The sequence below is a fragment of the Nomascus leucogenys genome, chromosome 16 (genome assembly GCF_006542625.1).
Source record: "Nomascus leucogenys isolate Asia chromosome 16, Asia_NLE_v1, whole genome shotgun sequence".
Classification (NCBI taxonomy): domain Eukaryota; kingdom Metazoa; phylum Chordata; class Mammalia; order Primates; family Hylobatidae; genus Nomascus; species Nomascus leucogenys.
In genome coordinates this window covers 17,175,313-17,200,069 of record NC_044396.1, presented here as the reverse complement: position 1 = coordinate 17,200,069, position 24,757 = coordinate 17,175,313, and the positions used below count along the sequence as shown (strand labels likewise).

The window sequence follows — 24,757 nt, the reverse complement described above, 5'->3', positions numbered from 1 at the left end:
ATATAATACACAGAAAACCTATCTCAAATATAAAAGAGGAATATAAAATTATTAATTAAATAACTGGCAGCCTGGAGATATTCATTCCAGCATAGGCTTTGATAAATCTTTTCCTGAAGGCAGTTAAACCTTTTTGAGAAAAACCTTCTGAGGCTGATATGATTTAAGTCTCTCTGTTAAAAAAAAAAAAAATTGGTGTTTAGAAATTATGCTGCCTTTTTGCTACTCTCAGCTTAAATAGAAATTCAGCTGCAATTTAGATGATGTTTCCTTTCCTTTTTTAATTGCTGGTTTTCAGCTCTGAAAAGCTTTCCTTCCAGCAGTGCCCTCAAGGGCACAGTTTTATAATCAGGAGACTTTGCCCCTTGCAGCCTCATGAGACTAGAGACTAGAATCCGCTGTTTCTCTCCAGGTATGTTTAACACAGACCTGGGAACAATCAAAAAGCTTTTCGTGTTTTGTGCTTTAAACATCTTTTGATAAGAGGCTGCAGGAAAAGAACACCTGTATTCTAGTCTAGCTGAGGAGCGCTATGTGGTCTTCAGCAAGTCTCCTTAATTTATCCGGGCTTCCTTTTGAAAATGAGGAATTTGTATTCAGTGGTTCCTTCTAGCTCTATGTCTTTGGTGGATTTGCTGATTGCCTGTGAAATGTGGATAGTATGACCATTTGACCCTGAATTTTGTTTTTCGCTTCAACAGACTATGTACACTCTCTTCTTGTCATTAACTGAATAGTATCGGTCTCTCACACTAACTTGAACCTTGTAGTTATATACATTTAATGGAGGAATGAGAATGTTCCTTCATTAGCAAACCCTATCTATATTAGTGTTTGGCTAAAACCTCGTTTGCACGCTCTTTATGGTTTTGTGTGTGTGTGTGTGTGTGTTAATGTTACATAAGTATTTGTTGAAGCATTTTAATCTATACTGCAAAAGGATGTTTTATTTCCTTCTTTAATGTACTTTGCACAGTTACATTTACAAAGGAATATTCTATAAATAGTATAGGTACTAATCCACATATTTTATTCTTTCTCTTAAAAATAAGAAAAGCCTGTTTTTTGAAACTTTTCAGATTGTTCTGTTATGAAACATCACTACTGGCTGGGTGTGGTGGTTCACACCTGTAATCCCAGCACTTTGAGAGGCCGAGGAGGGCGGATCACTTGAGGTCAGGAGTTTGAGACCAGCCTGGACAACAGGGTGAAACCCTGCCTCTAGTAAAAATACAAAAATTAGCCGAGCACAATGGCACATGCCTGTAGTCCCAACTATTCGGGAGGCTGAGGTAGGAGAATCGCTTGAACCCAGGAGGCAGAAGTTGCAGTGAGCCAAGATCCACTGCCACTGCACTCCAGCCTGGGCGACAGAGTGAGACTCTAAAAAAACAAACAAACAAACAAATATTACTATTAAGTTACATATGTAGAAAAGGAGTCAATTGAAGTACGTTGTACTTACTAATGCAAAGGGGCTCTCTGTCTCTCTTCATGTGTGTATAACACACACATAAATTATATATATAATGTACATGTACACACATTTTAGTTTATATTCTATAAATGTTCAAGTTTATCAATAAACAAATATAAATTAAATTGACAAAAAAGTATACTTCTATCAATTAAAAATGTTTAAAATAATAATGCCAATTGTTCAAAAACACAGGAAAATGAAGACTCTTAAACATGATAATGAGACTTTAAATTAGTACTACCTGTAGGAGGGCAAATTTAGTGACCTTCTACCTGCAGGAGGGCAAATGTGAGAAAATATGTCTCACATTTTCAATTTAGGTATTATTCTACCTAGTAATTTCATTTCTAGAACATTAACTCAGAAATAATTTAGTATGTATACAAGGAATATTCACCATATAAATGTTAATACCAAGAAAAATTAGACAACTATCTTTAGTTTATATTCAACAATATGAGATTGATGAATAAATTATAAATATAATAAAATATACTATTTGGCTATTAAAAACTATATCATATGTGAATACAATTGACATGGAAAGATGCGTGTATTTTTATGTGCAAATAACTGATTTAAAATGTACGTGTAGTTGGTTTTGAAAAAACAATATATTATAGATATTTCAATAGCTTTATTGTTATAATTTATATACCATAAAATTAACAAAGTGTAAGCATACAATTAAACATTTTTATTAAATTTATAGAGTTATACAAAAACCACTGCAATCCCATTTTAGAACAATTTTAAAAAAATATTTTATATTGCCAATCTGTATTTTCTAATTTATAACATTGCTACTTCAAATGTGAAAGTTATCTATATTTTTAATTTAAAATTTTCATATAGCTTTATCTGCAGAAAAAAAATGTCACATGTCTTTTCAACCACTTTAGTCTTTAATTGTAGGTTTGTTATAATAAAAGTCAGTAGAGTTTTAAGGTAGTTAGTAAAACCAGTTGCTTTTTATTTGTTAATTTTTTCTGTGGATCAATGATTACTTACTCATGAACAAAAAAGTCAAAACTTACCTGTTAGCTATCTGACTTTAGGCAGATTACTTTATCTCTTATGACAAGTTTGGGAGGTCCAAATAAATGAATCCATAGAAAATACTTAGCAACTTCTATTTATAGCAGTTTGGGGGGAGATTCTTTCAACAATTCTGTTGCTGAAACAAACTAAAAATAATGGATAGAATATATTTTTACATTTCTGAAATGTATCCAAGCCCTGGCAAGAAAGCAAAGACTTCTCAGAGACCAAAATCTAAGTGAAAGAGGGAACACAAAGAACTAAGCAGTGCGGGGAAGTGGCTTTAACTCATTGACCTTACATTTCAGTTTTGAAAACTTTCAGCACTGGGGCAAGAGAAAGCATAGCCACCAGCACCCCACAAGGTAAAGATTCTGATAACATCCTTCTGCAAAAACTTGGAACCCAAAAGCCTTTACTCTTCCTCGAAAGGAAAGTTACCCCTAGTGATCCAGGGCACCAAATAAACAAAGGGGGAAAGAAGTCTGCCCTGAGAATTTATAACTACAAGCCAGCCCTCATGTAAATGTGCAGGCCAAATCCAAACTTCCTGGGTGGAGGGGAAAGCCTCAAGCTAAGAATGTAATTTAAAATTATTCCAAGATGATGGTGCTCCCAGATACTGGACAAAAGCAAAATCAAATTCTCTCTTAATCTAGATCTGGTATAATTTCCACAGATTAATCCTGCAAGGAATTACTGAAAGCAAAAAAAAAAAAAACCTCAAAACATACTTCAGACAGTATTAAAAGACTCTATATATTGAAATCATCAGCTAAATAATAAGTATGTTAATGTATTTATATAAATATATGTGGGATTAAAAATAGGAGAAATGAGCAAGACATAAAAAAGACAAAACAAATTTGAGAAAGCACAAAAAGATTTGCTAAACATTTTAAAAATACAATAATTGAAATGAAAACATCAGGAAACTAGTTTTACAATTGATTAAATAGAGTAGAGAATTAGTGAACTAGAGGACACAACTGAAGATACTACAGAGAATGTGACTTAGAGAGATAAAGATCTAGAAAATAGAAAATAAGTTAAGAGACCTGGAAGATTGAGTGGGAAGGTCCAATATACCTCTAATCAAATTTCCAAAAGAATTAATGAGAAAATTAGCAGAGAAGGCAAATAATAAAAAAATTGTATATCTACAAACCAACAATAGTTGGAACATGTATAGAAACCTAATTTATGATGGATCTGGCAAAAATGCATAGAAATCTTACTTGTGATAGAGCTGACATGACATATCAGTGCCAAAATACTGGACTGTTCAATAAATGGTGCTAGAAAAATGACTTATCTATATGAAAACAAAAGAGTTAAATTCTGAATCCATACACAAAAATCAATCCCAGTTTAAGACTTATATGTGTAAAAACTTAAGAGTTTTAGTACAGAAGAAAATAGTTTAATGACTAAAGAAGGATTTCTTAAAAAAGATACAAAACATAAACTATACCTTTAGAACATAGTATGGCATAACTTTCACTTTATTAAGTTGTATAGCAAAAGACAGCACCTACAAATTGAAAAAACAGACAAACCAAGAGAATTTGCAAAACTTAACTACCAAGGGCTAGTGTTAAAAACATTTAAACAAATGCTATAAATCAATAAGGAAAAATTAGAGTACATAATAGCAAATGATTTGGCAAAATACAGGAACAGGAACTTCAAAAAGAAGCCAGGGAAAGTCCAATGTAGCCTGTGAAGAATTACTGAAACTCTTGTTTGCAGAGAGTTATAATGTACAGTGTTGGGCAATTGTGACTTATCTTAAGCCAAGTTAGTGCAGTGGTTCAAGGGGTCCATACAGATAATTTAGCACTTGTACCCTAGAGTTTAAGTGTCTGGTTGAAGACAGAAGAGCAGGGCTGCACAGTTAATAGCCACAGGTTCATAGGCAGTTGGAACAAGGATTCATACGTATTGTTTTAGCTGTGGATTTCAAGAAAGGAAAGAAAGAAAAAAAATTGCAGATTAATTGTTCTATTATTTTCTAAGGTTTTACTATATTGCATCTGGGTGCTGATTTCATCTGTGCTGCTGGGCATCTGCTGTGATTTCTGACTCTGAAGAGTCACACCTTTGTTTAATACTGGAAAACTATCAGCAATTGTCTCTTTTCTGTTCTCTTTGTTCACCTCTTAGAACTCCTTATATATAAGTTAAATACTCTCGGTCTCTGTCACTTCTATTTCATATTGTTCACCTCTCTGCTTCAGGTTGGATAATTACTTCAGATTAATATTCTAGTTCCTAATTATTCTTCATCTGTATCTAATCTATTTCACATATCCATTGGATGTTTATTTTTTGGAGGTTCTTACTGCCTCTTTTGAAACCTGTCCAGTTTCTTGCTATAGTCTCTCAACTCCTTTCTCCTGTTTTCCATTACCCTTTTTATGTCTTTGAACATTTGAAGCATATTACTGCGACTCTTTTTCATGATACTTTTTTTCTTTGTGTGATATGGATATGTGCGGATAGATTGGCATTTTTCCACTATTAGTTTATACTTGGCTGATTAAATCATTGGGGATTTGATGTATTTCTTTACAGAGAATATGTTTTTGTTTATGCCAGCTGCCTCAAGATACTACCAATACAGAACTGAGGTGAGTTAATCTCTCAGTTTTGGGCTTCCCTGAATATGCAGGTATAGGAGTTCGAACCTCAGACTGTTGAGTGGACTGAATCTTGATTTTAGGTTTTCAAGAGAGAGTTTTGCACTCAGAGTTAAGACTGAGAAAACTTATTTGTCATCTTCCTTTGTTCATGCATAGAGTTTTTTTCCAGCTCTCTTTTAGTAAAAATGTGGTCCTTTGAGTGTTCCAGCTTCAACCCCCTACCTTGACTCATCCTCTGTTCTTCCAAAAGTTGTTAAAATCTGGAACTTAAGAGTCTCTAGTTAAAGAAAATGCCTGCAGTAGAGCAAGGCCTTCAGTGTAAGATTACCAGTCAGTCTCTTTCTCTGCCTCCTGTTCATTGTTGACACTCTTGGTTTTCTCTTATGTTCTTAGAAGCTTTGCTGTACATTCAAATAATATTTGCCACACTTTACCTTTTATAGTGCATTCTATAGAAGGAGTATTTTAGGATATTTAACTAATCCTAATGCCAAAATTGGAACTTTCAGGAATTTTCTTTAATGTAAATATTACCTTCCAATGTATCAATAAGATATTCAGAACTAATTTTAAGTAGTCTGTATAGTCATCTAGAAACCTTTTTTAGAAAGGAGTATGCAGGTAGATTTGAATAATCCACTTTTCCTTACATATGATATATGTATATATGTGTCTTCTCACTTCATTGCTCTGGCTGGAGTTCAGTGGTGCAAACATGGCTCACTGCAGCCTCGACCTCCTGGACTCAAGTGATCATCCTATCTTAGCCTCCTGAGTAGCTGAGACCACAGGCACATGCCACCATGCCTGGCTAATTTTCCATATCATATATATTTTTAATAATGAAAATTTGAGGGTCTTTACTTCTTATAATCCACCCAATTTTATGTGTGTGTGTGTGTGTGTGTGTGTGTGTGTGTGTGTGAGAGAGAGAGAGAGACAGAGAGAGAGAGAGAACTAGTAGACTGCATTGTTTTAGATAGCTAATACTATGAACTCTTGACTTATTCTTCCGGACGACCTTTAAGATTCCAGTTAGCTTCTGAGCCTGTCTAGATACCCCTAAAATGCCAGGAGACCTTGACACAAACTCAATGCTAAGAAAGGCAAGCCCAGGCTATGATTTCAGGCTATAGCCAGTCTCTTATATTACCCAGTCATTTTCTTGAACATGTGTGAGAAATAGTCAGTTCTGTCTTTCAATCCTGACTTCTAAATGTGGGATATAGAACACAATAAAGTTACAGGTACAGACAGATCATCCACACCCCTTGCTTTCGGTCATGGGCCATATTGAAATGCAATAAAAAAATACAATATATTTCACTAATTCTAGGATACATATGTTTCCTTTTTCTGACAGCTATGAAATTGGGATATATCTATCAATTGATGGTGCATAAAAGTTAACTGGTGACAGTTATTTCCTTGTGGTATATAAAATACCAAAATAGTGGTGCATCTTATAATTAATGGCACTTTATATTTGATGAAGTATAGCATTTTGGTTTTTAAGTCCCACTGGAAAAAAAGTGTCTTACCTGTTTGTTATTCTGAGCAAGTTATCTATTCCCAAAGGTTATTTTTTCCTGAATAAAAAATTACCAGAATATTTTGGTATTCTTTCATAGTGAGCCACAAGGGAAAATTAAATCCAGAAATGTGTCAGTTTTCACATATTTATAAACTACTATTTTCCATACACTATGCTGTTTAGAAATGCTTATAATATTTTAATGTTCAATTATTTTTCTGTCACAAAATTTGTTTAGATCAAAAGCAAGGATAATTTGCCTTTGAAAGCAGAGAGATCATATATGATATTTTGAAAAATGTATTTGTGTCTGACAAATTTAGTAACTTAGGCCTATTAACTCAACATATTATAGGACTGTGGTTAAAATAGAACTATCCATCTGACACATATACTGTTTAGGAATAGTAACATTACAAATGAATGTTATCCTTTGAGTATCATTTATGTCAACTTTGTCTCATGTCTATTCCACAAGCTTAAAAATGATATTCAAAGAAAAGTGTGTGAGCAATAAGGTGGAAAGCAGTGTATTTATGGAGAAGAAATTTTGGTGATATTTTATCATCAATATCAACAAATATAAATTGAATCCAATTTATGTACGAACATAGTTCTGTGCTCTTCATACTTAAAAACGTAACATTTGGTTCTATGTTACACTCCAGAAAAATGCACACTAGCAGTTGAGAAGATGGCATATAAGAGGTGACAAAAATTACTAATTTGGAAGTGTTTACAGATTTTCTTGTCCTACTGCCTGCCAAAGAGTCCTGTATTTTGCAGTCCCTATCTGTCTACTCCACAGCTCCTCAAACATATAAAGATAGTATATTTCTACTAGACTGGTTCCTACACATACCTTAACCTTTTTATTGTAAAACAAAACAAAAAGGAAAGCCACACAAATCAAATGTAGAACTTCACGATCAATAAGGCAAACACTCTTGAATCCATCACCAAGATTTTAGAAACCTGACCTACCAGTTACCCCAGAAGTCTTTCCACATGCTCTGTCCCAATTATGATTCCTTCTTCCCCTGAAAATAACTACCAATGGATCCTTCTAGTAGTCGCTTCCTTGTGTTTTATTATGGTTTTATTACACAGATTTTCATCTCCAGAAACTGTAGTTAAATTGTACTCATTTTCTCTCTATTGCATTTCTTTTAATTTATAGGCTATTTTGCAATCCCTTTTATTTATATATTTTTACAGTTTATCCATTACAGAGCCCAGAGACATGCTTATGCTCATGGTTTAGGCTTTACTGATTGCCAATCATGGTACAAGTAAGCACGTTCTTCTGAACTCTATTTTTGCTAGAAATTGTCAGCTAAATCCAGAAGCTAATTTGACAAAACTATAGTGGATAGTGTGTTCTCCTGTCAAGGATCACATCTTTTAGTTGTTTTTATTTTTTAGGTTGGCAGCCTTTGATACTCAGTGACTGAAATAGTGATCAGCAAACTCCAGCCATTGGCCAAATTCTGCCAGTCATATATTTTATATGGTCTATGAACATAGTCCAACTAATTCAGTATTATCTATGACTGCTTTCATGTGATCTCTTGTTCACAAAGTCTAAAATATTTACTGTCTAGGCCTCTACAAAAAAAAAAAAAATGTTGCCTAGATCTGGTCTAGATCACCAGCATTTATGTTGAAGTCTCCCTGGTTGTTTTGGTTGTCTGCAGCTCATTTTCTAAGATTCCTGAGGAAGGGCTCATAGGAACAATATTACCTGAGTTTTAGCATGTTCACAATTTTTGGGGATGCTTTATACTTAAAAGACAATTTTTCCTGATACAAAATTCTTGGCTCTATTTTAAATATCTTAAAATATGTTACTACATTTTTTTTCTGGAATAAAAGTGTTGGTTTTGGAAAACCTTGCGGTAATCTAGATTTTATTTTGTTTTGTTTTTTACCCCATAAGTCATTTGCTCTATATTTCTCCATGCATGAATTCTTGCTTTGACTTTTAAAGTCCAGCAATTTTACTAAAATATGTCTTGATGTGTTTGGTCTGAGTCGATATTCTCATATATATGGCATACTTTCAGTATTTAATATCAAATAATTTTATTTTAGGAAAACATTCTTGAATAATAGTTTCTAGTGTTATTTTCCTTTGTTAGTTTCTATACTTCTTTAGAAATTCTATTATCAGTATATTGTATGTTCTTGGTATATTCAACATTTGTCACTTCCTCTCAAATCCCTTTTATTTGTTTTCTTTGTTACTTTTGATTTTAAAAGTTTTCTTTCCTTTCATTTTCTCTTATTAAGGTATTACATGTAATGTTTATTTGTTTTTATGTTCCTTCTAATTTTGACTTAATTTTGGAAATAATACTTTTCTTCGATTACTAATTCTTTTCTGAATCCTATCACTTCATTTCTGAGTTAATCTAACTCTGATTTATATTTTTGTTCATTTCTTGAAATTTTTTTCTTAATATTTTCCAGCTTATTTTTAAATACTTGGTTGCACTTGGGTCTGTTTTGTCATCTTGTCTTTCTGGTATGCTTTCATTGTCTGCAGGGATGTTACTGTGCTTCTCATTTTTCTTTTTCTTATTATAACCTTGTATAGGATTTGACCTTAATATTTTTTTCTGCTTTTAAGAATTCAGTTTTCCTGAATTTTTTCAAAGGAAGTTGTGTTCAAAATTGTTTTTCTAACTTCACAGGGCTTCCTCTTAAGTGGTTTGTCTTATAGTACTGAAAAAATAAGGCAGCTTTTCTTCCAAGGCTTTCTGGCTCTGTTTCTCTCCCCAACTTTTTATCTGAATCTCCCTTTTTATTTCTTGTCTCTGTGACCATCCCTCTCAATTTTGAGTCCACTCCTAGCTAATTCCTCAGTGTAGGTCCCTCCTGACACAGCCTTTGGAGTGACTGATTTTAAGAGTTCATAGGGGCTACACAGTTCTAATCCCTTTAGGCCTTACTAAGATTTTTGTGCTCTCTCATTTTTGTACTCAACCACTTTTGGATAAAATGACTGCCAGTTTCAGTTGCTATTCTCAAATTAGCCATTGTTGTTCTAGTGAACATTTGTTGGCTACTTTGGAGTCCTCTTGCTCTCAGGTTTGTCTCATAACCCGTTGTGTTGCTTTGTTTCTGCCTACACATCCAGCAACACCATGCAATGCACCTCTTGTGGCTGTCAGTGATTTTGTCCTTACCCACCTGCAATTGTAGGTTGATGATGACACCTTGTCATCTAGTTTTGTTGCATTCATTGTCTATTGGAGCTTTTTGTTGTTGCTGTTTTCTAGTTTTTTGCACTGTTTTTATGTGAAGATTCCAAGGGTTTTATAAACTATGCCACCAACATGGCCATCTTCCCCACATTCTCCTGTTATTATTTTCTGGTTTCTACACAACTGTGATACAGAACAAGAACTGGGCCTAGATGAGTAAAACCAGACTCATACAAATTTGAGGAGAAAGGAAGAAATCTTAGCTAATATACATATAAAGATATAGGAGAGAAAGGAAGAAAGAGGAGTAAAATCAAAGACTAAGAAAGAATTTTGGAAAGCTTCTGGAAAACAAGATGTTCTATAGGAGGATATGGCTCATAGAATTCAGAGGAGATAGAGGGGAATGCAAGAAGTACTGTTTATAAATTGTATCTGATTGTATCTATTATAAATTGTATCTAATTTACTAATTTACTATACTTCAGGAGAATCAAGTCAAGAATGGAAAAATTTTTGATAAATTTTGCACTTGAACTCTACGTATTAAACTTGACACTCCTCAAACACCAAATTCCATGGGTCACAGCTTCAATCTGGTAACAAGTATGTATATAAAAGGTGTACGTTTTTGAATAAGCAAGGTAGAAGATATGCAGTAGAAAATATGTGTCAAAAATAACTCAGGAAAATTAATATTTGTGGAGAGCCTGCTATGTGCCAAACACTAGCTACATATTTGTCCTAGCAATAATTCTGAGGTGAACTATTATCATGGCAAACAAACCCATGTCTTGTGAAGTTTGAGCCAATGATCTGTCCATTACACTTTATAATATCCTTTCTCCAATGGGTTAATAGCAATAATGAACATTTATCAAAAATTATGAGCTAGACACCCTACTGTGTGTGCCACATGCTGTATTTAATTTTAATACTCGCAACAAACTTATGATAACTATTCTTATCCGCACTTAAGGAAATAGGGATTTAGAAAGGTTGAATACTTTCCAAAGTTCACACAGCTGTCAAGTGGCACACACACTTAAGTGTGACTGTCTTCAGAGCCAGCTTCTTAACCACCACGTTATGTTATTAGACACCTATGAATGTGACCTGGGTCCTCATCTAGTAGTTAATCTCAGATTTGGGCTGACTCTCTAGATGTCCCCATCCTCATACCCATGTGCATTTTTCTAAAATTCCCAAAGTTTGAAGAGGATTACTTCCCAGAAGAATGGGATTGTCCTTTAGGCAAAGACATCCAAGTAGTCTTATGTTCTTGTTAGGGTCTCCTGATACGAGACAGAGCAATAGGAGGAGCCAGAGGAAAGAATCCTACACAAAATAAGTTCTTGAGGACTTTAAGATGATCCCTTTAAAGTGGAGTTTGTCAATGTAAAGGTCTTAATATAATTCATCTCTAAAGTATCTACTTATTTCAAACTACAGAATATCTGGTTAAGAAAGGGCTCAGAATTTATTTCAATTTATTAATTGTTTAATAACATTTAATCCAAAATTATAATTTTGTCTCCTCTTTCACTAATCTGAGAATCTATCATTTCCTTAATCCTTGGGAATCTGTAGTCTGAAATTATTTTGATATCTTGTTTTTTGCCATCTAAGGTTTACAAAGACTAGCTGGAATTAACCTCTGTCCATTATTAGGACAAGTAAGAGCCAGTTCTTTATTTTTCTATTTTTATAAGGCTTAAATTTGATATAGTGGTCTCCCAGTTTGGAAAAAAAATGTGCCATTTAAAATAAAAGCCTGAGAATATTTAAAAGAAGTGGGACATAGATAATCTGTGTAACCCACTTAGTATTTTAAAAAGTAATAATTGTGGATAGAGTAAAAAAGAGCAAACGACAACCTTATCTTTGTAAAGTTATTTTTTTTTTTTCTGTTATAGAAGCTGTTGCAGATGTCTTACACAAGAATGGCGAGAGCTGCAGGGAGTTAATCCAAAAGACAGTCAGAAGCAGTGCCCTTTGCTAAATGTGATTGTTATCTGACCTCATAAACAAGAATACGCTAACCCTAGATGTCACTGACTTGATTGATTTTCAAACAGGGAAGACTGATGCTCTGATTTTCCTAATTAACTGGGACGATTCCATCAACCTGATGGGCAGAGCTTCCTTACTGAGAAATGATGTGAAAATTAAGATGCACAGACAGTTTTCTAAGAAACCTGATTCAAAGCACTATGCTTCCAATGCTAGGATTTTTACTCAAATGAATTCTAGCCCTGTTCCAGCTCCACCAAAGGAAATATGTAGATTGAAATGTTTACATTTTGGCTTTCCGCAGACAAAAATTGAGGTATTAATACTACTTTGTTCACAATTTCCACTTAATGATTTGTGTAACTAATAATTATCAATGACATGAATGAACATTATTAGGATCTGAGAAGTATAACGTTAGCTTTTATTTTCCCATATCCTTTCTGATAGACACGGAGGATTAAACTGTGTTTGAAAAAAAAAAAAAAGAAGCAAAATCTGAATAATGAGTATAATCTGTACATTTTTAAACTACTTTATTTTGTCTGTAGGAGTTCTTTCTGCCAGTCTCTCAAATACAGGTTCTGCTTAAAGGAACACATGCCTTATGCCAACATACCAGTCTTTTGGGGAATTAGGGATGCAAAAAATCTCTTTTTGTACCTTCGCTACCAACACATTTGTTGAGAATTAAAAGGGCCAGGCTTTGACATTTTCCAGCTTGTTATCTATTTAATTTTCCATCTGCTTCTTTTGCCACTGCCTTCCAAAGGAACATCTGCTGCATATCTGAGAAAAGGGAAGGAAGATTGGATCTGTGCCACCCGGGTCTGCAGTCTCAAACCTTGAGATCCAGAATAAGGGAAGGGAAGGAGACTAACAAATGGTCCAGAAAATAAAATGAGGACAAACAGTCTGTTAGAACAAAGCTGTATTTTTCTTTATTGCAGAGCCCACATGACTGGGCAAGCCGGGTGGCAACGTCTATAACCAGCAAGGGCTGGATGCAGGGGGAGGCAGCTGGTGACTAGCCAGTGGCAAGAGCACTTCCCAGAGCTTGGACACTCCCTCTGGTGCCTGACTCTCCATGTGGGACCCGGTTTCTCACACATTTCTTAAGCATTTATGGGGCAGCTGCTATGAGGCAGTTTTGTTCTGAGTACTCTGGAGGCAGAGATGAATAAGACATAATCCCTGTGCTTAAAGAGCTAGCCTAAAATGGGGAAGATAGACAAATGAACAACAGATCACAATATCACAATGAAAAATTCTATATCCTATGAAAAATTCTATATCCTAGGTGGGGAAGAAATGCCACAGAAATACATAGAAGTGGAAAGATGTATTCCTAATCCTGTGAAGAGAAGTGGTGGTTCAAGGAGAGGAACATCTGTACAGAGACAGTGTTACAAGCTGAGTCTGGAAGGATAAGTAGGAACATTAGAAAACAAGTTTTTTTTTCTCCTTATCAATGAGGGGTAGTATAAAACAGTAAACCTTCATGATTGACTCAAAAAACTTAGTCCCCCAAACCTTAAACCCACCCACCACCCCTCTCAATGTCAAGGCATCAACATTTATATCAAAGAAATGTATCAACAAACTGGGTTCTGCCACTTTTCAATGTTACCTACAGAGTCACTAGTAAGGTTATCAAACTCTCATCAGAGTGAGATAAGAGGGTTAACCTAATCATAACTTTCTGATTTGCTGTGGTGGGGAAATGATGAGTGGCCAGTTGTCTGACTTTAACTTTTCTTAATTATCTAACTTTAACATCATCAAAATATTTGTATGTAAGATCACAATAGCAAATGCAATAAATTCTTAGAGTTAGGAGTGTATCTGCAAACCATCAGGTATGAACGAACCTCTGCTCCACCATAAGGGATACAGAAATAAAAGACATGACCTTTCTGTCAAAGAAGCTGAAACCTAATTGCAATGACTGGAATGTTTAAAATGGCTAACTATAATTTTTTAATCTCTTTTCTATAATTCTGACATGACAAATATTTAACATTTAAATGAGAAAAGAGTAAGGACGATGCTATGCTTTATTGCTCAGTAAATGTTTGCTTTCTTCATTTTTCAATGCAGTCTACAAATAAGTATAAAACTTTTTATCATTTGCTTTATATTAGTCATAGTATATACTGAGATGCAAAAATAGTTGGCATAAACCCTGACTTTGCAATTATATTTTATCTTCATTTTAATAAATTTTATTTTTTAAAATATTCATTGGTGATATGGAAATAACTGTGGGAAAAGACTCAAACACATCTTTTTTTCTATCATCACATTTTCTTTCAACCTCAAAGAAAAGCTTTCCTCAATTTTAAAAACTCATTCAGAGAGAATTTTTTGAAGTTTTTTTAACAAATAAATAGCAAGCTATGAGATCAAATTAAATATTTGGAATATTTTTAGCTTGACTTAACTCACCCAAAACTCTTAAGATTATTATAAGCATGTAATGATTATGTTTAGTTTATGGTTAGTTTCTTAAATGGAGTTTAAAGACATTGCAATTTTTAATTTTTAAATAGGACTATTATATATGGTAGATGTATTGGTCAGGGTTTTCTAGAGGGACAGAACTAATAGGATAGATGTTTATATGAAGGGAGTTTATTAAGGATAATTGATTCACACCACACGATCACACAGTAAAGTCCCACATAGGCTGTCTGCAAGTTGAGGAGCAAGGAAGCCAGTGGTGGATCAGTCTGAGTCCCAAAACCTCAGAAGTAGGGAAGCCAACAGTCCTGATGGCCCCTGGCAAACTACTGGTGTAAGTCCAAGAGTCCAAAAGCCGAAGAACTTGGAGTCTGATATTTGAGGGCAAGAAGCATCCAGCAAAGAAGAAAGATGAAGGCCAGAAGACTCAGCAAGTCTGCTCTTCCATCTTCTCCTGCCTGCTTTATTCTAGCCACGCTGGCAGCTGTAGTAGTTGGTACCACCCAGATTGAGGGTGGGTCTGCCCCTCCTAGTCCACTGACTCAAATGTTATTCTTCTTGGGCAACACCCTCACAGACACACCCAAGGACAATACTTTGCATCCTTCAATCAATCAAGTTTACACTCAATATTAACCATCTCAGTAGATAAGAAAATTTCCTGTGTTGTTCACCTGTAATGAATGGGCTTAAAAAGAGGCTGATGATTGAAACTTTTTACTATTTCAAATTGAGAAAGAAATGAGATTTTCTATGCTATTACATTATTCTTCTATTAAAAAAACTTCCAAAGTAAATTATATCAGGAGGCCATAGTCCAATTCTTCCTGAATTAAAGTTGATAGAAGCACAGAATATTTTTGAGTTGAAATGTATGCCAGAGTTACTTAGTGATTTATAAGTGGGAAAACTGAGAACCAGGAAGGTTAAATACCTAAATCTTATTTGTTTGAGTTTATAACTATGCCCTAAGCTTCTCCAGCATATCAGGATTCGTGGTATTATGTTATCACTGTCAGTTGTTTTGTGTTTTGTCTTTTCAGCCACAAGAAAATTTTGTTTAGGGACAGAGACAAATAAATCTTTTCCTTGGCTGAACTTGAATATACCATTTCCACTCAAGACTCTAGAAAATCGGATTTCACTGGCTGGTCCCATGACCTGAAAGAGTGGCCCTGTCACCATCTTATTCCACACCAACCTGGGTTTTCGTTGTTGGTTCTCCCTGAGACTTTAGGAAGATAAGCACAGCAGGTGGTACCATCCACAGCTCACCCATCTACCTTGAGTAAGCTTGGCAAGTACACTTATTCAGTCTGCAGTGACCTCTGCAGTCACCCTGGGGCTGTTTCAGTGAATGCTGCTTTTGTAGCTCAGATGTTGTCCTAGAAATTAATTGTCAATGAGCCTCAGGTAAAGTTACTGAGGGAGAGACATAAGCAGATTTAGTAAACTGTTTAAATATTCCAAGCTTAACATTTTCTGAATTTTAAATAACTACACATAATTTTCTTTGTCTTCAGCATAATACGGATCAAGCATGATAAATATATCAGCAGTGAATTAAGCCAATTGCTGAAACATGTCTGCACTTTGTTGGTAATAGAGAAAATATATGATGGTGTGGTCAACATTCAAATGAGACATAGAACAAACCCTGAGTTACTCACATTCTGATCTTTTCCCCCCCCCGCCGGATATATATTTTTTCTTTTCTACAGATGTCTATTTTGCAACTCTGCTGGTTTTGTCCTTTTTCTTAATCTTGAGGCAGGTACATTGGGAGGCAAGATATTCCAGTCATTTCTGCAGCTTTTTTATTTATCTCCTGGTGGGTGAATGAGAGCGATGCTGTAGCCTCCAGGGCTCAACAGATCTTTTCCCTTCTCTCCACCCTCTCTTTCTAGGATCAATCTGGGATTGATGGGTACATGGTAAAAGAAAAAAAAAATCCTGGGTGTTTTTTTCTACCATACTTCTAATTGCATTTGTTTTGTCACCCTTAGGACTACCAAGAAGCCTCCAATTTGGAACAATTCGTAACTCGATTTTTATTGAAGGAAACCCTGAATCAGCTGCAGTCTCTCCAGAATTCCCTGGAATGTGCCATGGAAACTACTGAGGAGCAAACCCGTCAAGAAAGGCAATTTACACGTTTTCTTCTGATGTCTGTTTAGTGACTCTATGTTCATGAAAAAACAATTGAGAGGCATTGTACTTATACTAGTGAAAACTAAAAACGAGAATTGATATATTTAAAAAGAAGGACAGTGACCTCCACTGGTTGCTTGCCTTATTATTTGCCTCTAAAAAGACCATTCCACTTTTTCTTTTACTGTCAGTCATTTAGTCAACTATATATATATATATATAAATATATATACACGTATATATATACGTGTATATATATACACGTATATATACACGTGTATATATATACACTATATATATATACACGTATATATACACACTATATATATATACACGTATATATATATATATATATATATATATATATATATATATTTCTTTCTTTCTTTTTTTGAGATGGAGTCTTACTTTGTTACCCAGGCTTGAGTGCAGTGGCACGATCTTGGCTCACTGCAAACTCTGCCTCCCGGGTTCAAGCAATTCTTGTGCCTCAGCCTCCCAAGTAGGTGGGATTACAGGGGCACACCACCACGTCCAGCTAATTTATTGTATTTTTTAGTAGAGACGGGGTTTCACTATGTTGATCAGGCTGATCTTGAACTCCTAACCTCAGGCGATCCGCCCACCTTGGCCTCCCAAAGTGCTGGAATTACAGGTGGGAGCCACTGAGCCCAGCCGAGTTAACAAATTTTAATTGAAAATTTAGTAGATGGAGAAGACTTTGAAGTATTATGAATAATATAAAGATACATTTAACATAATGTCAATCCTTAAGGAAGCCTAAGTCTATCATATAAATAAGACATGAATGCAAAAACTATACTGCAAGGAACAAAGTGATAATAAATACCATAGAGAAGAGGAAATACATTGCCAATTGTTTTCAGAGTAGTAGAAGATTAAATATGGATAGAGGGATGGAAGGATGAGAAAGTCAATTTCATGGAATTTCTCTATTTGAGCTTGTTTTGCAAAATCAAGAGATCAGTGAAAAAGCCTGATGGGAAGACAAGACTTGAGCTGGACCTGTAGGATGAATTTGAATGGCAGAATGAGAGTCTCTCTAGAGGGATTCGTCTCACCCACCTCCTGTTACCCACCTCTCATCTGCCTCACTTCTCTTTGATTGTCTGGTCACTGATTGGACAGTAATTTCTCTGGGAAGCCTTCACTGCTCATTCATACCTCCCACTTCATTACCATGTATTCCTATAGTGCCTTCTATTTATATCTACTTATTTCAGGCCCTTCCTTGTTAATTTGGTGTAATTTTGAAAATGTGGAAATGATGGGAAAGACCCTTACAGACTACATGAACCTGGATATACTGGGGAGACCTGAGAATTCAGTAAGCCTAATTATTTCAGGAAATGGAGAAAAGTGAATGATGGAAATTATTTCAAAATTCAATGCCACCAATAGGTGTCACTGAGAAAATAAGTAGTCATACTGCAATAGCTATATAAATAAAGGCACTAATGCTTAAGAGAAACTTATACTAAAAATATGCAGGGCAGACATCAAGGTAATCCCAGTCAACAGTTGATATTTTTCTGAGTTGTCATTGCTTATACCTTGCAAGCTAGAGAAGCTTGCAAAACTCTTGCTCCTGGGGCATATTTTGGCAGATGTGTTACTTTAAACTTATAGATGTGCTTTATCTAACTTTTACATCTTAAATTAAAGAGAAGGAAATAGCAAGTTTTCTGAGCAGGCTGATAATAGACTACCCTGTAGGACCACTTTTCCTGAAGAAATTAACCGATACATAATTATTAGGACATCTCCAAAATAGTGGAATTTTCAACCATGTGTTTACAATGTCAAAATGAGTGAGCACCACCAAATTCTAACAAAAAAGCCTGTAATTCCAGAATCTAATGAGCCCATGCAGCTGATTATCACAGGGAATTACTCTTCAGCGGATCTGTGAAGGATTCTCTACATCTTAAACTTCCTGTTTTCACTGCATTGGGTGATTCCATACCAAATGGCAAAGTATAACAATTCACTTTAGAAAAGCAAAACCCACCTCCTCAGTTTTGAGCAGGGGATAACTGAATGTCTTGAAGCACAGTGAAATTGATTTCATGTTCTTAATGAGAAAAATGAGGCCTCCTGTGTTGTTTCTTTTGTTTGAACTTTCTGGAAATAAAATGGGAACTCCCTTTTTAGAACCAGTCATCTGCTACCTGAGAAGAGGCTTGAAAAAGTGCTCTACTCCCCTTCTTCACCTGCGCTTTTGTTTTTTTCTACAGTCATCCCCTGAAAACTTGTGCTCTGCATTTACCACCATGCCGTGAATGTTTAATGAACAACTGTTCTTTGTGTTAGGCCACTGGCTAGCCTTGAACTCTTGTGACTGCTGCCAGCAGCTGCCTAGCAGCTGTGCTTGATGAGAAGGAGCATGACAATATAGACTTTAAGGAAAGTAGAAGGCACTAGAGGATTAATGAACCTTTTACTTCTGGATTTCTCAGTCAAAAACAGCTTGAAATAATGGGAAATGTTACACATCTGACTGCAGTTTAAGGGGTGCTGTTGTATGGCATTTGACTAAGACACCCAGTAATGACCAAATCCCACCCCAAATCTGTGATACTCCCCCTGAGAGGTTTATAAAGAAATGCATAAACAAGCAAACAGAAAATAAGGTACCACTATGGATTTATGCCCATAATATCTGATGAACCAGACTGAAGCACGTGAATTATGCCCAAACCTAAAGAGGCTGTGTCTCCTCTCCCAAGGCTATATCTTCCTATCAGCTGGCCATCAAAAGTGAGGAGAGCCCTGGGACCTTCATCAGTGAGGAAAAGATAGAGAGAGAAACACTATACCTTTCCTATGATGTCAATCAAGAGACCAGTGAAAAAGCCTGATGGGAAGACAAGACTTGAACTGGAACTTTAGGATGAATTTGAATGGCAGAATGAGATTCTCTCTAGAGGGATCCATCTCACCCATCTCATGTTACCCATCTCTCATCTGGCTCACTTCTCCTCGTCTGTCTGGTCACTGATTGGACAGTACTTTCTCTGGGAAGCCTTCACTGCTCATTTATACTTCCCACTTCATTACCATGTATTCCCATAGTGCCCTCTATTTGTATCTACTTATCTCAGCCCCTTCCTTGTTTATCTCCCCCATTAGACATTGAGTTTTTAAATGGCAGAGACTTTGCATAAGTCCCCTCTACTTACTACAACTGCATGGTAAACATATGAAAGTCAATGAATGAAAGGAATTTCAGGTGAAAGGAACGCTACAGAGGAGCAGTTGGTGAGGACCCAGAACACTGAGGAGACAAATCTAACAGTCATCTGGGGTTCAGAAAGATCTTAAAAGCTAGACAGATGCAAACAAAAATTCACCAGTTTTGTGTTTGTTTGTTTGTTTGTTTGTTTGTTTTGAGACAAAGTCTCACTCTGTCCCCCAGGCTGGAGTGCAGTGATGCAATCTCAGTTCACTGCAACTTCCGCTTCCCAGTTCAAGCAATTCTCCTGTCTTAGCCTCCCGAGTAACTGGGACTACAGTCATCTGCCACCACGCCCAGCTAATTTTTGTATTTTTAGTAGAGAAGAGGTTTCACCATATTGGCCAGGCTAGACTCGAACTCCTGACCTCAGGTGATCTACCCGCCTCGGCCTCCAAAGTGTGGGATTACGGGCTTGAGCCACCGCGCCCGGCCAATTCATCAGTTTATGTTATAAAGGAAGATTTTGTGATGGCCTTCACAGTCAAGAGTTGCAACCTGCAGGTCAGGCACGGTGGCTCACACCTGTAATTCCTGCACTCTGGGAGGCTAAGGCAGGTGGATCACCTGAGGTCAGGAGTTCGAGACCAGCCTGGCCAACATGATGAAACCCTTCTCTACTCAAAATACAAAAAAATTAGCCAGGCATGGTGGCAGGTACCTATAATCCCAGCTACTCTGGAGGCTGAGGCAGAAGAATCACTTGAACCCAGGAGGTGGAGGTTGCAGTAAGCAGAGATCGCGCCACTACACTCCACCCTGGGCAACAAGAGCGAAACTTCATCTCAAAAAAAAAAAAAAAAAAAAAAAAAAAGAGTTGCAACCTGCAGGTATCATTAAAATCTCCAGGCTTGTGATAATTTGCTTTCCCTTCAGCATCAACATTACTTTGGGATTTAATATTTGTGAAACCTAGGGATACAAAGACTCTTTGGAATATAGCAAATTTAGGGAAGTCATCTATTCCATCTATCAGCCCCAGGGGAGAATCACACAGTATCATTCATCCTGCAGTAATTAGGTAGACATGTCATGTTGGGCAAAATGTCTGTGTCTATTCATGTAAAAATGGGTATTTGAGAGAGAGAGGATGTGTACAGCTGGAATGCCACAGAGGTGGAATTTTCAGATGGCATGCTACAACACTCTTTGTATCTGCCCTGGCAAACTGACTAAATGTGAATTACATTAATTCCATGTGTTCAGAAAGTACGTAATAGCTAATGACAAGAATAATAAGTATGTTATATGGAAGTTTCCCCCTAGGGGTCCCCTATTCTCTTACATAAAACTCTCTTCCTCACAAACTAAATTTCTGGGAATACAGTTTTCATTATATGTGGATTTCCTTTTTATAATGGAATCTGCAAGTTTGCTCTATTTCCCACAGTTTTTCTATATCCAGGAACGTAATTAATTCCTTCTTGACTTGAAAGTAATTTTTCTCCTTTTGATAGTTGTCTATTATAGAAGTGAGGAAAAGCTTTAATTTCACATACAGGTGGTTATAAAAGATTAGACAGCTTAGATTTCCTTAGGTTGAACGTAGAGAAGGATTGCTCTAATCACCTACTCCCCTGACCACCAAAGCTGCCAAAAACTTGGATTTTTTTTTTTTTTGAGATGGAGTCTCACTCTGTCGCCCATGATGGAGTACAGGGGCACAATCTCTGCTCACTGCAACCTCTGCCTCCCAGGTTCAAGCAGTTCTCCTGCCTCAGCCTCCCAAGTAGCTGGGATTACAGGTGCCTGCCACCGTGCCCAGCTAATTTTTGTATTTTTAGTAGAGACGGGGTTTCACCATGTTGGCCAAGCTGGTCTCGAACTCCTGACCTCAGGTGATCCACCTGCCTCAGCCTCCCAAAGTGCTGGGATTACAGGCGTGAGCCACCATGCCTGGCCAAAAACTTGGATTTTTTTATATCATAGAAAAATTCATAGGGAGATTTAGTTAAAGATTGAAGATTAAATGTATGATTTCTTTTGCTCTCTCTCTAAACCCTTCAAAACATGACATTAAAAGCACCTGGATAAAAGGAGGCATTAACCTGCAAAAATAAGAATAGAAGAAGAGCCAAAGGGACAGAAACTTGGAAGGTGGAGAGAAGGTGAATCTAGTGGAAATTGATTTAGAAGCTCTGAGAAAGCTGAAACTGAAGCAGGCAATGTAAGAAGCCAAGATACAATGTATTTGATATCACAGAACCTCAGAAAAGCTAAAGACTTGGCTGTACCATGTGGAACTGAAAATGAGGATGAAGGTAGGGCTGATATATTGTTGGAAGCTCCACCCAGTGCTATGTAGTGACTGCTCCTACCCGATCCTTGAAGAACCCCAGACATAAGCTGTCTGGAGAAGGTGAGCATATGTATACCTGGCACAGCTGATAGGGCACAATACTAACAAAGGAGACACTAACTGAAAGTCACCATATTGAAGAGTGAGACGTAAAATCTCCTTCATATATTGTACTCCCAGACTACTAACAACAGGGCTCAGACCCTCCAGTTGGGGCATGCTTCTTTGAGGGATCTGATTAATCCCAGAGAAAAGACTTAACAATGCCAATGATCAGGGTTCCCTGAAGAATAGGCCCAGCCAGGCCACTGTACAGTGGAGACTGCAAGTTGGCAATCCCTGCCACAAACAAAGAGGTTCCAGTCAGACTCGTAGTTCCTCCTTCTAAAATGTATGGGGTCAACCAAAAGGACAAGTCAAATACAAGAAAAGAAACTTGGAAGAAACAGATAATCCAGAGAGCAGACAAAAAATTTCAAAAGAAAGTTTTCAATACCTTCAAAAACTAAATAAAAGATATTGCATTTATGAATTAAGGATAGAATGCTTTAAAAATAATATTCAAAGCACACAAAAGAGGTCTTGGAAATTATGATTGCAAAAATTACATTCTCTGAGGAAGGTTGAAATATAAACGTGTGAGGAAATCTCCACAAAGAGGTGAAATATAAGAAATAAGGAAACTAGAGGCTCAGTCCAAGAGGTCTACTGTTTGTAAAATAGCAATTCCAGAAAGAGAACAAAGCAGAAAAATTATCAAAGGAAGAATTTAAGAAAAATAGTCAGAATTGGAATATATGTGTCCAGTTTGATAGAACAGATCAAGAGCTCATTATAATGCTAATAAAAGTCCAACACAAAACACACCATTATGAAATTTCACAATACTGGAAACAAAGACAAGTGTCTAAAAACTCCCAGAGAGAAAAACCAGGCCATATGCAAATAATCAAGAAAACACTAGATTTTTCACTAGTGACTCTGGGAGATAGAACACAATGGAGCAAATTTTTCAAAACAGTTGGCAATCTAGAAATCTGTATTCCATAAAACCATCAATAAAGTAAGGAAGATGTTTATTCATGCAATGTTTCAAGAATTTTACCTTTCATTATGCACCTTTTCTTATGAAGCAATTAGGGGATATTTTCCACCAAAACAAAGGAGTCAGGTAAGAAAAAAATGAAATCTAGTAAAAGGGGGATCAGAGGTCATCCAACACAGGAGAAAGGCTAAAGGAATCTTCCCTAGCTGATAGATAATGAAGATTTTTGGATGAGTACATTAATCTTAGATTTGTCTTAAACACAGAAGGTTATATCTTACACACAAGGGATTATATCTCCTATAAAGAAATCTTGTTGGAGGCAGCTTAAGTATTATGTCCTTACAGATTTATCATAGACACTCTTTCTTTTTCATATATTAAGTGCATATTAATATAATAAACTATTGCCAAGTTTGCCTCATAGACCAAGATGTTTGTTGGAGATCCAGCTACCATGTTCACATTCCAACCAGGAAAGAAGATTAAGAAAAGACAAAAGGGCTCCCTTCTAGCTGAATCTGTACTTTTAAGCAGCCTTCCTGGAAATTCCTTACAGCATTTCCATTTGTATATCATTGGCCTGAGCTTTTCATATTGTGAAGTTAATAGATAAAGCCTAAAACTAAAAATTAAAGACCTGGCAATTTAAGCATGTTATATACTGATAATTTAGAAGGTGTTTACTTTCATATCAGTATATAACATATACTGTATATAGTATATAACATATACTGTATATAATATATATTTTAACATATACTACTTTCATATCATAACATATACTGATATGAAAGCAAACACCTGCTAGAAAGTGTTGCCTTTTTGAAAGAGGAGTGGGAATATGATATGGGGGTGAAAGCAGGGAGCTCCCGTTTCTTGAAATAAGATTTATAGAATCATTTGACTCCTAAAAATACATGGATGTATAGCTTTGATCCAAAAAATTAAAAACTGAATTACAGAAAAAATCCATAAGTGTTTTCAAATTAAACAAAATACAATAGCTGCATACACATGTTTTTCCACTGAAAGTTGACCAACAAAGGAAAAAAGCCTACCTTAAATTACAATTTTTACTCAGAATTTTAAGAATAAAGAAAGCTCAGAATTCTCTTTCTTAGGTTCACATACTATAGTACCAAATTACGTTGGGTTTCTAGAGCATTTACAAGCAGTCGTTCTCATAAGTTTTCATTTTGCTGCACTATAAAACCTTTATGACTGATGCATGAAGATCTCTTCCCTGAGGGAAGAGACTGAAGCACTAACATTAAGGTTAAATGTTCTCTGTTGATCAAGGCAAGGGCCAGCCAAGCCAGAAGTTCTGTCGATTCAATGGCCTGGAAAACGATCAAGCCGCCGAGTCCAGAGACACAACAGCTTCTCCCCAAACAGCCCTCAGTTTAATGTCAGCGGTCCAGGTAACATACCCTTCATTTGTTTTTCTTTGTCAAAGTCTATTTATCTTGCGTTTTCCAATTGATTATTTTAACAAACAACAGATAAGACAATAGTAATGGAAAACTTTCCTTATACCAAGTAAGTTTGAGACAGAAGCAGTGAAGAGTGTAGGGTATGAAGAACTGGTGAGCCTAAAATCAGCATGGTCAAAATCCTA

General features: G+C 36.0%; 1 protein-coding gene across 2 annotated transcripts in view; it reads left to right on the top strand.

Moving 5' to 3' along the window:
* Window positions 1–24,757, top strand: part of NECAB1 (N-terminal EF-hand calcium binding protein 1) — a 192,890-nt gene that overhangs the window by 114,237 nt on the left and 53,896 nt on the right. For both annotated transcript variants that reach the window (XM_030794921.1, XM_003268280.4), the window contains exons 6-7: window positions 16,392–16,528; window positions 24,439–24,560. In XM_030794921.1, coding sequence (XP_030650781.1) covers window positions 16,392–16,528; window positions 24,439–24,560 — 259 coding nt within the window. The remainder of the gene's footprint in view (window positions 1–16,391; window positions 16,529–24,438; window positions 24,561–24,757) is intronic.